This window comes from Thamnophis sirtalis, unplaced genomic scaffold (assembly GCF_051295495.1).
Source record: "Thamnophis sirtalis isolate CommonGarterSnake01/CBP01778 unplaced genomic scaffold, rThaSir2_p1.2 scaffold_2, whole genome shotgun sequence".
NCBI lineage: Eukaryota > Metazoa > Chordata > Lepidosauria > Squamata > Natricidae > Thamnophis > Thamnophis sirtalis.
This window is the reverse complement of record NW_028261382.1, coordinates 97,227,670-97,240,212: the sequence shown is the minus strand read 5'-3', so window position 1 is coordinate 97,240,212 and position 12,543 is coordinate 97,227,670. Positions and strand designations below refer to the sequence as shown.

Genomic DNA, 12,543 nt, shown 5'->3' with positions numbered 1-12,543 from the left:
GCTGTCGGGGTAGGTAGCTCCCGAGACCCCTCCGCTGGGCGGGAAGGAAAGCAGTCTGATCCAGCTGCAGGCCTGTTCTCCTTCGGTTCTCCTGCAGGCTCCCAGTGAGTACGAAACAAGCCCGGAGCAGCTGTTTTACCGCATCGCACACCTGAACCGCGGGCAACAGTACCTGCTCTGGGTTGCTGCTGTCACATCCGCAGGGCGGGGCAACATGAGCGAGAAAGTCACCATTGAGCCTGCTGGAAAAGGTTTGCAAGCGGAGCGGGGAGCACCTGGCAGCTGGGCTGCCATCGACCCCCCCCCGGCCCACCACGTCACCCTCCCCCTCTTTTGCAGCTCCAGCCAAGATCATCTCATTTGGGGGCACCGTTACCACCCCGTGGATGAAAGATGTGCGGCTGCCATGCAGTTCAGTGGGGGATCCTCTCCCAGCTGTGAAGTGGACAAAAGACAGGTGGTTTTTTTAAACTAAAGCCGTGTGTGTGTGTGTGTGTGTGTGTGTGTGTGTGTGTGTGTGTGTGTCTTGGAAGGTCTCCGGCCAGACCCTGCTTGCTTTCTCATGTTCTGATCTTCTTTTGCAGTGATGATTCGGCTATTCCGGTCATTTTGGATGGTCATCGTCAGATCCAGTCCAACGGCACCCTGATCCTGCGCTCTGTGAAAGCAGAGGACTCGGGCTATTACACTTGCACTGCCACAAATACCTGGGGATTCGATACCATCATTGTCAACTTACTGGTGCAAGGTGAGCCATCAGAAGGAATGCCTCCCCCCCCCCAACACCTCCCCCGGGAGGGAGCTTTGTCTTTAGGACAGGGAAGCTGGACAGCTCATAGCCCCAAAGGCTTCCTAACTTCCCTGCCCCGGAGTGTCCGGCTTGGCGAGCTCCTGCAGCTGAATGTGAAGGAGCCGGGTGAGAAGGAAGCTGACCGAAATGGCCTTCCCTTTCAGTCCCTCCAGACCAGCCCCGGCTGATGGTCTCCAAGACTTCGGCTTCATCTATCACCTTGGCCTGGATCCCTGGGGACAATGGCGGCAGCTCCATCCGAGGCAAGTCGAAGGGAGGGTTGCTGCGCTTGCCGGATAGACGGAGGAAGCTTGACTGTTCCTGGAGGTCTCCTCCACTCTGCCTCCCCTTCCTTCTCTGGGCTTGGGCCTTGTGCAGGGTTGTGCTTTTGGTCCTCTGGGTACAGCTGCCTCACGTGGCTGGGGCCAAAGGTTTACCAGGGGAGGCTGATATTGGGTGGAGGCATTCTTTTGAGGAGCCCTAAACGGCTCTGTGAGATTCCTCAGAGCTGCTTTTGAGTGTGAGTGAGTGTGTGTGTGTGTGTGTGTATTTGTATGGGGGGCGGCGGGCATGAGAGGGAGAGAGAAGATGGGAAGAGCTCTGAGCAGTTCCAACCGCAGCCTATTTAGGGAAGCCAGGGAAGGCCAGGCCATTCCTCCTTACCTGGGCTCAGGTTCCTTGTGCCTCCCCAACCAGGGTGTTTAGGGAGGAGGAAGAGGAAGATCCTATCCTCCATTTTCATTTGACAACAGGGCTTTAGTCTGGTAGAGATGCAAGACCACCCTGGAATCAGTGAAGATCCCAAGAGGCATTTCCCCAGTCTCGGCCTGACTCGGCCTGGCGTGAAGCTGTGTGCCAGTGCCTTCTTCATCCACTTCAATGCCCTCAGGGAAACAATGGCAGCCTGAGAAGGAGGAGGGAGGGAGGGAAGGAAGGGAGGGAAGGAAGGAAGGGAGTTTTCCCATTGCAATTAATTAAACACATGGAAATAATTACAAGGCAGCCTCCCTAGCCAGCAGCATTTGCTTGATGTGTTTCCTTTTAATTGAAACAGCCAGAAGTGCCGCGGTGCAACTGATGGGGGTAGAATCCCCTGCCTGGCCTGCTTTGTGGCTTGGTTGGGGGCAGTGGGGGAGCACGACTTCCAAGAGGAGCAAGCAGAGGAGCGGGACACCCGGAAAAAAGATGGGCACGGAGGAGCCCAACTGCAGGAGCCCAAGAGGCTCTCTTCTACTTCATGGCGCATGTGGGGGGAATAGGTGGGAGCAGGTCCCCAACTGTCTGAATGGATCCCTACCTCTCTCTCTGGCACAAACACACAACCACAGGACCCCTCATTCATGACATGCATAGGTGGGCCCCGAGGCATAGGTGCACCTGCTTGTTTGATGGCACATTTTGTAACTCTGAATTTGCCTTTTGCCAAAGGGAAGATGGCTGCCTAGAAGGCTGGGCATCCAATGGAACATTTGTCATGTCTTCCTTTGGAGGAGACACCCAGCTCCCCTGGGGGTGGGGGTGGGAGGCTTCAGGGACTTAAACCTGAGTTTCTGGCGTGAACTGGGGGGCGGGAGGAGATGGCAGGGGCTCCTGCCGCGTGGACTCCCTTCTCCGACTTGCTGCCTTTGATGCACCCCTGCAGGCTTTGTGCTCCAGTACTCAGTGGATAATAGTGAGGAGTGGAAGGACGTGTTAATTGCTTCCGCAGAGCGCTCCTTCAAGCTGGGCAGCCTGAAATGCGGGACCTGGTACAAGGTGAAGCTGGCAGCCAAGAACAGCGTTGGAGCTGGTCGTATCAGTGAGATCATTGAGGCCAAGACGCATGGCAGAGGTGACTGGGCCCTGGGGAGGCAGCAGCCAGGGGTGTGTAGCCGGGAGGAAGGACGGAAGGAAGGGAGCCTTGCGGAGTGGAAGTTGGGATCTGTCCAGAGGAAGACCCAGAGGCTTTCTTAGAGTTAATTGGGAAGGAGAGGCTTCAGAGAGGGGAATTGTGGTTCCTGCATAACAATGGACGTTCTCCTGGCTGGAGCTCATCTGAAAGAGGAAAAGCCTCCTGTGGCAGAATTTCACCCGGGCCTCCTAAGGGACTCATTTTAAACAAGGCAGACAGGTTTATTACAATGGTTTGCAGCCAGCATCAATGGTTTCAAAGATTTGCCAATTTCAGGACTGCCAGAGACAAGTGCATCACCTGAAGCCTAATTTAAATATTACACCCATCAAGTCAATTGCAAGTTTGGTGCTGTTCTTAGCTGGACCATTTACAGTCAAAGCCTTCCTGTAAAACCTCTTGTAATAAGAAGATCTCCTAATGAATACAGCATCTTTATGGAAGGATCATGAACACTTTTCCCTTTAATTTTTGCCACGAGGTTGTGTGTAGAAAGCAAAGTTTAAATTTGTGTACCACAATAGAGTATAGAAGGTGGCTGCAAATACATGTAATAGCAGTATGTTAAAATTTGAGCATTTCTTGGTTAAAGTGTAGAAACCAGTCACGTGCTTAAAAGTTGTGTCTTCACGTTGCACATTACTCTGCAGTTCTCTTGGCAACAATCTTTTTTTGGCGGGAGGAGAGAAATTAATTAACCCCCTTTTTTAGAGTAGGGAGGGAGGGGATGTTGTCTCTGCAGCAGGTCAGCGGCCATTGCACAGCTGGGAAAGGGCAGCTGTCTGAGGGAGCCCCTGCCCAGGCTGGCAGACGGCTTGTGGAGAGCACTTTGGGTGCTCTGGGTTTCATAGTGCTTGAATTGATGATGGGGATGAAGAAGAAACTTGCTGTGCGCTCTACACTTTATTGATTAGCGGGTTAGGCAGTCCACCTTAAGGCAGCAGAGGTCACGAAAGAAACCCTCCGTGCCCCTTTCCAGAACCTGGCAAAGTGCTCCGTTCCATCCCCCTCTATCCAAACTCACCTTCCTCCTGCTTCTTCTTGTAGAACCATCTTTCAACAAGGACCAACATCTCTTCACCCACATCAACTCCACCCATGCCAGACTGAGTCTGCAAGGCTGGAATAACGGGGGCTGCCCCATTGTCGCAATTGTCCTGGAGTTCCGCCCCAAAAGCACCTGGGTCTGGCAGAGTCTGCGGGCTAATTATTCCAGCGAAGTCTTTCTGACAGACCTGCATGAAGCCACTTGGTATGAGCTGCGCATGAAAGCATGCAACAGTGCTGGCTGCGGCAATGAGACCCTGCAGTTCGCCACCCTGGACTACGATGGCAGTGAGTATGGATTGGCCGGGGAAGGTTAGACGCCCCTTTGCCTGCCAGGTGGGCTTTTTCAGGGGGTGCACAGCTTGGGCTTTGATGCATCTTCTGCACAGGCACCATTCCGCCTATTAAGTCTGCGCAAGGGGAAGGCGACGATGTCAAGAAGCTCTTCACCATCGCTTGCCCTGTCATCTTGGCCACACTTGGCGTTGCGTTGCTCTTTGTTGTTCGAAAGAAGCGGAAGGAAAAGCGGCTGAAGCGTTTGCGAGGTGAGCATTTGGTTCTTGGGAATCCCTTTTCAACAACCAGGAGAGAAACCCCAGAGTCAGATCACCCCAAGCAGGCATCATCCTGCCTCTCCGCTTTGGAGGATTCGGTGGGTTGGGGGCAGAAAGCCGGATGCTGCAGGATAGGATCCTCATTAGAGCTGGGGGTACAGAGAGTCCTTGACTTACAACCACAGTTCGGACTGGACTGGAAAATTCAGAGTTAAGGGTTGCAGCCATTAAGTGAGGCTTCCCAGGACAGTCTTGCTGCAGTCGTTAAATGAACATCATGTGGCCATTACTTGTAGCATTCCCTGCCAGCTTCCCCACTGACTTTGCTTGGGCAGGATGGGAGGCTGTAACTGTCAGTTGTCAAGCCCCCAAATTGCAGCCGAGTGACAGGAGGGATGCTGAGACGGTTGTAAGTGCAAGTACTGGTCATAAGTCACTTGTCCAGTGCTGTCCTCACCGAAGGAATGCTGGCAAGTCGAGACTACCTGCGTGGGCTGCCCTCCTCTTTGTTTCCCCGTGAACCTGGGGCCTATTTCTGGAGTCTCTTTCCTTGAGCCTTAGCTCCCCATAGAGAGCAGCGCCCACAGTGACCTCTCGGCCTGCCCCGGAGCAGCTGCTTCTGCTGCCTCCATTCAGGCCTCTCTGCTCTTTCCCTTGCAGATGCCAAGAGTTTGGCTGAAATGCTCATCAGGTGAGTAACCGCATTCAAACCTTGTTGGCTTAGCATTGTGATGCCGCGTGGATACAGACGAACTGGAGTGCCAAACGCTCTCCTCCTCCTCCTCCTTCACAGTAAGAATAATCGTAGCTTTGACACGCCCGTGAAGGGTCCACCGCAAGGCCCTCGGCTGCACATCGACATCCCCCGGGTTCAGCTGCTCATTGAGGACAAGGAAGGGATCAAGCAGATCGGTGAGCGGCTTCGCTTTACCTGCCAGTGCGGGGGCCTGGCCTTGTCCTCAGAGCCACCTCCCTTGCATTTTGCCCTCGTCCAATTGCTCTCCCTGGTTCTGGGAACGGGGTCCCTCCTCTGTCCTAGGGACACTCCGGGTTCTCCCCTTCCCAGCATCAACTGGGCTGAATGGTGTTTTGGGACTCCTGGCAAGCATTTTGGGCCTGGGCAATTGCAGGTGCCGGCCTTCCTCTCCACCCCCAATAAGGCTCTAAGTGCATAAAGGGACACCCTCCAATTCTGTGGTTTTTCTCTTGCAGGAGGGGTCGAAGGGGGGTGGGTATCGCTTCCTAGCAGTCCCAGAATGGGGGGTCATTATCCAAATTTATTTTTCATAGGAGATGACAAAGCAACAGTCCCCGTCTCTGACCCAGAATTCAACCAGACGGTCAATCCACAGACCTTCTGCACAGGGGTATCACTACACCACCCAGCCCTGATCCAGAACACGGGGCCTTTGATTGACATGTCTGACATCCGCCCTGGCACAAGTAAGCACGGCAGACAATCCTCCACTCCGGCCTTCGCCCAAGCAGAGCATGCCTCCAAAGGCTTGGAGTGGGGGAAGGAAGAGATCTCTGGGGGGACTCTTGGCCCTACTTGTAGCCAAATTCTCCGTCTCTAGCTAAGGTTGGGTTTCTCACAGCAACCAGCTCTGATAAAAGAGCTTTGTGTGGCTTGAATGTTCATCTGTATGGACAGTGCTGGAACAGTGAGGTTGTGAGGACCATTTATGCCCTTAACTGCAGAATAAATGCATTATGGTTTGGTACGTGAGCAGACTACAGTCTGCTTTTAGTGATTTCAGATCTTGCCTGCCCAAAATTTAGAGGAATCAAATGCACACTGGTCTGTCTAGCCCTTCTCTGCCCTCTGATGACCCTATATGGCCTGCACGACAGTGCCTGTTTATGTCCCGTGAGCTTTGCTCAAACCCACAGGTGGCCCATCAGTCAGCCTACAGCTGTCCCTCTCCTCCCTGACTGGTCCATCTTCTCCAGCTGTTCAGCAGCTTACCTGCCCCTTGTCTTGTCAGGGGTCCTGCCCTCATACAACAATAATTGTGTGTTCTGCTTGCTGCTTCTGGCCAGAGAATGGGCCTTCTAGGTCCAGGCCTGGTCCGTGTCTTGATTCGTGTCATGCTCCATCTCATAAGCTGCGTGTGACCTATTCAGTACCTGGAATATTGTATACATCCCACCGTGACTATATGCAAAGGGGGGGGGGGGAGAAGAGAATGATCTACAAGTACAAAAAACCATTTTAGATACAAGGCATCACCAACATAGAAATGAAGCTATTAGTAAGAAACTACGGCATGAGGCAGATTTCAGGTCCAACCTATACGGTTCTCATTCCAAAGCCAGAAAGAGCAGCCATCTTCTTTTGCAGATCCTGTTTCAAGAAAAAGTGTGAAATCCACACACAGTGCCCGGAACAGATACTCCAGCCAGTGGACTCTCACCAAGTGCCAGGCCTCCACGCCAGCACGGACTCTGGCCTCTGACTGGAGAGCAGTTGGCTCCCAGCATGGCATCACAGTGACGGAGAGCGACAGTTTCAGTGCTAGTTTGTCCCAGGACACAGGTGAGTTGAGTCACGGCCACAAAGCCTTTCAGACCCAGCAACTGTTTGCTATGTCCTGCCGCTCCAGAACTTTCAAGAAATAAAAACTGAGGCTCCTTCTTTCCTCATATTTTGCAGAGGTTTTATTTGCTTATTATAATTCGAAACTAGATTCTTAAATGGTTCTACAAAATAGCACATTCAATTAAAAACAGCAACAATTATAATGTAAACCAGGCTAATTCTACCAATAGCTACCACCCCCTTTTGTGCGTCATCACAACAAGGAGTGTTACACAGTGTCTATTATACATCAGAATGTCCAGATCTAAGTAGCTCTTCTGAACGCCAGCAGCTTGTTGGTGATCTGAATTCAGGTGCAGGGTCAGGAGAGGAGCAGCGAAGAAAAAGTCATCCATCCTTCGAAGGGCCTTATTGTGGGGTTGAAAGGGTATCCTTTCTGTTGGAGCTTAGTGAATGGATAGAAGCTTCTGCAAGAGTTCATTGCAGGAATTAAGTCAAGGGGTGATAAAGAAATAAGTAGCTGTGAATACTTTTAATCCAGGAAGTGTTGCAACTAGCATGCAACATGGAGTTGCATAAAAACTCTCCTTCTGGTCCTTGAGCAGTTGCAAACCCAAGAGGACCCCCTTATTTCTGAAGCATTTCGGACTTGGGGAGCACGACTCTGTCCAGAAGATGGGATACCACTGGGTTCCAGTGTCCCATCCACTCATGTCTCGTCAGGATTGAGCTTGAGTCTGTTTCTTCCTATCCAGATCAGGCTTCCACCACATCTCCTCTTTGGCTTTGGAGCCAGGAAGTGCAGGAACTGGCTTCTCGCGCCCCCAGCTCTTTATCAGCTCAGTGAAGGAGTGTTGGAGTGCCATCAATTGTCTTGCTGGTTGTCCTGGCAGGCTTTGCATTGTCTCCCTCTTGTTCCCACAGACAAAGGCCGAAACAGCATGGTGTCCACAGAGAGTGCCTCGTCCACTTACGAAGAATTGGCTCGGGCATATGAGCATGCCAAGTTAGAGGAGCAGCTGCAGCATGCCAAGTTTGAAATCACAGAGTGCTTCATTTCTGACAGCTCCTCCGACCAGATGACCACTGGCACCAATGAGAATGCTGACAGCATGACTTCCATGAGCACTCCCTCCGAGCCAGGCATCTGCCGTTTCACAGCCTCTCCTCCCAAACCACAGGACAGTGACCGTGGCAAGGGTGTAGCTGTGCCTATCCCTCACCGAGCAAATAAAAGTGAGCCATGATGCAGCTGCTGCCTTTTGGTGCCCCAAATGAAGAGCTGAGCCCCAAATAACAATAGCAATTATGCTTGAACACTGCCCCATAGCGCTTGTAGGCTGCCCCAAGCATCCTCGGGGTGGTTTACAATGTCAGCATCCTGCCCCAGCAATCTGGATCCTCATTTTGCTGACCTCAGGAGGAGGGAAGGCTGAGTCAACCTTGAGCCGGTCAGAATCAAACTCCAGGCTGTGGGCAGAGTCAGCCTGCAATGCTGCACTTTAACCCCGGTGTCCCCCAGGGCTCTTGATTGCAGCTCTTCATGGGGCAGTTTAGGAGAAGCTTCCCAGTGGAGCATTGGAATGAGCTTGGATAGTGGAATGGGATGTGCTTTGGGCAGGGAACAGCTACGCAACTTTCAAGCTAAGCAGTCAGAGCCAGTCTGAGAGCTTGATAAATGGGGATGAAAAGGGCCTATCCCAGATGAGAGCTGGCATCAGGAAGGGATGCGGAGAGGGAGTGCTGGGGCTGGCCAGCTGTGGCCTGATCTTTAGATTTCTTTAACCTGCTTTGCCTCTTCACTGAAGGGGCTGCTTGTTTTCAATGGACCGGATGGATTTTTTCCTCTGGTCCTCTTGCACCCCACTTGTCCTTGAGTAACCCTGGGGCTACTTCTGGCCCCGCCTTCGGCATTTCTGTTCACCCTCTTTCTGCCTTCTACAGGTGACTACTGCAACCTGCCTTTGTATATGAAATCCGAAACGTTCTTCCGCAAGCCAGACCTTCAAGACCCTTGTCCTGTAGTGCCACCCCGGGAAGCCTCCATACGAAATCTGGCTCGGGCTTACCACACACAAGCCAGACACTTGACTTTAGATGCCAGCAGCAAAGCCTCGGCTGCGCCACACGCAACTGCAGCCACCACCTTACCTCAGAGAACTCTTGCCATGCCAGGCTCGGCCAGTGGTGCCCCTCCTGCTGCTTCCACCGCTGCTCCTGCCCCGGCCCCTGAACCTAGCCCGGGTCCTGTTGCTGAGCCACGCTTGCCTACGCATAGCAAGATTGGAGGGTCGAAAGACTCCCTATTAGAAATGAGCACATCTGGTGTAGGGAGGCCACAGAAGCAGGGAACCGGTGCCTACTCCAAATCCTATACACTGGTGTAGCAGGAAGGACAGCCAAGATGCGGCTCTTTCTCCAAGTCATTTGGAATTCAGTGGAGCTCTTGTACAGAAGGGATTTTTTGTTTTTGTATAAATGAAACTATTTTTCTCTTCTCCAGAATTGTGGGGGAAGTCACGAGGGCTCCAAGCATTTGCAGGCATTTCTTTTGTGGAAGAAGGCCTGCTCTCCTTTCAGTGTTGCGGAAGGGGATGCTGAATTCTGATGGGCACAGGCTCTTTCCCATCCTCTCTTCACCCTCATCACGCAGCCTGGTGTTTTTTTTAAACAACCCTTTGGGACACTGCATGTTGTTTTAATGTTTGGTAAACCATGGGATTTGCTTCCAGTTGCATCTGCCTGTGTTAATACTTTTTTCTATTTAAAAAAAAAGCCAGTGCAGTGTGCAATAAAAGTTATGTTTCTATAACATGAGAGTCCTTTGTTTGGTGTAGGCTGATCTCCAAGAACCAACAGGAAGCTGGGATGCAGGTGGCAGTGGTGCTTTGGATCCTATTGCAGAGCCCTGCAATTCACATCCTGTTTTAACATGAATGAAGCTGTTCTAGGAAATGTCAGACATAAAGCAGATCGTTATTTTATATATACGTACATCTCTTAGGCATCACAGCTATTTAAAAGCTGTAATGTCCAACATGACCTTTTAAAGTGCCATTTTCCTTTCCCCAGCACAGGAAATAAAATATGAATTGTCAGGCAGGGAGCGACAGCAGACCAGCAGGCTTCCAGTTGATCGAGGCCCTCAAATGGTTTTTAGTAGGGTAGGTTCAGGTGGGGAGAGACCTTGCCTCAGCTCCCCTGGTTGGCAAGGAGAGGAGTATCAGTATCCGCCCAGGCAATACTCCACCTTGCCTAGCAGAGGGTAGCCTGTTCATCACTAGAGTATTCATTTTCCCTTCCAGATGGCCCTGTTCTGAGCAAGTGAACGGTTTACTGCAGGTGCCAGAAGTCAAGATACGCATAGCAGCCGGGCTCCGCTGGATTGCTGCTTAGCAAATCTTCTAGCAGCTCAGGAAGAAAGCCCCCACCTCAGTAGGGAAGGATCATCTGAGCACCCCAAGGTGCCTTCCTCTCAGCAGCGCAGGAGCCGGTGTCAGATGGGCAGCCATGACCAATGCGCCCTTACCACCGCTTCTCTCTCTGTTCATATTGGAGCTGACTATGGTGAGAACCAAGAATAGCAGCAGCAAAAGATGTTTTGTTCAGGACATATCTTGGAATGCCTCCAAAGAATTTTCTGCCATGCTAGGACAGAGGACCAGGTAAGCAGTGTGAGCAGGTTTGGGCTTTGTGTGTGTGTGTGTGTGTGTGTGTGTGTGATTCCTGTAACAGCATTGGCCAAAAGAAGAAGCTGGAAATGCTGGGAGGAGGAGATGGAGGAGGATCTCCCAGATCTTTTTTTCCCAAGCAAATCCAACAAGCAGAGTTATTAGAAAGCTCGCACTGATCCCCAAAAGGGAAGGGCAAATCCCCCCAGAGGGTTTTGTTAAACCCTCTGCACATCGAGACTGCATTCCTGCCGCCATGGCTTATAAGGAGTAACTGACATGTTCCTCCTATGTGAATTCAATTAATCCATTTACAGGGATTTTGTTCTTAACAGCTTTTGGCCCTTATCATGGATTAGGGATAGGACACGTGAAATTATCTTAACTTGTGGCCCCAATCATAACTAAAAGTTTTTAATTAAACTTGGAAATTGGTAATATGGGCCGACAGACATGATACATGTATAACACAGATGAAGCATTTCATTGTTTATGGCAAGGTAGCTACCCCCAAGAAGATGCTTTAGTATTAATGCTCTATAACCATAAGGCTCTCCCGTGGCTTTTATCTTCCCATACATGGATGCCATGGCTCCTGGCCGACAATTCTGGCTTCAGTTCCCAGCAGATCTTACAGCTCTAGGAATTGAGACAATTCTTCTCCTTCCTCAATCCCCTTTACTAGCCCCCATGGATAGTTCCATACGACATTTCCTGGAACATGATGTGGCCAAAGAGGAAGGAAGGAAGAGGCAAGGGTAGTACTTATCAGCACGAGACAAACTTGCACAACTCATCAATGGTTACATTGCAAAGGTGTCCATTTCCAAATACAGCCCTGGGAGTTTCAGGGCCAGTTTCCACAGGCAAAGAAACGCTGCCCCTAACACACGGGCAGTCATGCTGGCCTAGAGCGATCAGCAGTTCTGAAGAAGAGTCTCGAAATGGCCTGTCCATGTGCTTCTCTATTGGAGCTGCTTTTTGACATGACAAGTGGCAGCCTCAGGACAAGAGACACGGCACCACTTGCCACCTTAGCCAATGAGATGGCCATACTGGAAGCTGCCAACATTCCACAACTCCCTGCCACCATGCAAGACTCGGTGGCAACCTTCTACACAAAGGCCCGGGCTAGGGAAGAAGCTGGAGGCATGCCAGTACAAAGACCTGAAGACAGACATAGGAGCTCAAAGTCCATAGGCCCCCAGCCGGCTGCTGAGATGTAACGATGCTGCATGCCTCCAAGTGATCTACTTCCACGGAAGGGAGGTGGGTGTTGAGTCCGGCAACGTCTGCAGCCAACGCCATCATTCTTTAACAAGAAGATGCAAGCGAACACCCTCCTTACTGTGCATCTGATCTAAGGGACGGATCCACCAGGATGCTCCCAGCATGGGATGGAATGTTACGACCACCACCACCGCAGAGACGACCTGCCTGAGGGTGAGGTGGGGCTGGCTCTCACTGAATGGCCTGCCTAGAAACCTCCCCTGTTTCAGAACCTCCAATCTTCATTCATGAGGCCTGAGGGGGGTCACATTCCAATGGTGCCCACCAATAGAAATCTCAGCAGGGGAGAGGGAAAGGAAGGGTGTGTGTGTGTGTGTGTAAGGATTAGGCATGCAGCAGAACGCACAGGACCTGCTCAGCATATAATCCCTGGAAAGCCACCACCATTTACACTCTAATTACAAAAGGCCACCAGAAAAATCTGGCTGAAGCTGATCTGCTGGGTTTCCAGAGAGAGAGAGAAAGAGACTTTTCTCCTAGCAATTTCCATCATTGCCTCTGCCTTGATTAAGGAATAGAGCAGCTGACAAAATAATGTTGAAGCAATGCAAATGTGAGCCATTTAAAAATCTTCCTGGAGAAAAAACTTCCTGACTGCAGCAAGGAAAAAGCAACAAAGTTATGAGAGATGTAGAAAAGAGTACATCTGATCAGAATTTTAAAATACAGTTAATAGCTGAAGGATGCACACCACCAATCCTCTGCTGTAATATGCATTTCACTTATTGGAAGGGAAGCAAAACAAGTCCTTCCAGAGA

General features: G+C 51.2%; 1 protein-coding gene across 2 annotated transcripts in view; it reads left to right on the top strand.

The window, feature by feature from the left end:
• The window catches only part of DSCAML1 (DS cell adhesion molecule like 1), a 106,875-nt gene extending 97,239 nt beyond the window's left edge, over window positions 1–9,636 (top strand). The window contains exons 21-33 of one of the 2 annotated variants that reach the window (XM_087706440.1): window positions 98–251; window positions 340–457; window positions 585–748; window positions 955–1,053; window positions 2,433–2,621; window positions 3,729–4,016; window positions 4,118–4,273; window positions 4,943–4,973; window positions 5,076–5,194; window positions 5,573–5,725; window positions 6,627–6,821; window positions 7,749–8,060; window positions 8,769–9,636. In XM_087706440.1, the coding sequence (XP_087562566.1) occupies window positions 98–251; window positions 340–457; window positions 585–748; window positions 955–1,053; window positions 2,433–2,621; window positions 3,729–4,016; window positions 4,118–4,273; window positions 4,943–4,973; window positions 5,076–5,194; window positions 5,573–5,725; window positions 6,627–6,821; window positions 7,749–8,060; window positions 8,769–9,211 (2,421 nt within the window). In that variant the 3' untranslated portion in view covers window positions 9,212–9,636. Of the gene's footprint in view, window positions 1–70; window positions 252–339; window positions 458–584; window positions 749–954; window positions 1,054–2,432; window positions 2,622–3,728; window positions 4,017–4,117; window positions 4,274–4,942; window positions 4,974–5,075; window positions 5,195–5,572; window positions 5,726–6,626; window positions 6,822–7,748; window positions 8,061–8,768 lie in introns of both variants that reach the window. The other variant, XM_087706439.1, reaches the window with a different exon arrangement.
• The last annotated feature ends 2,907 nt before the right edge of the window (window positions 9,637–12,543 follow it).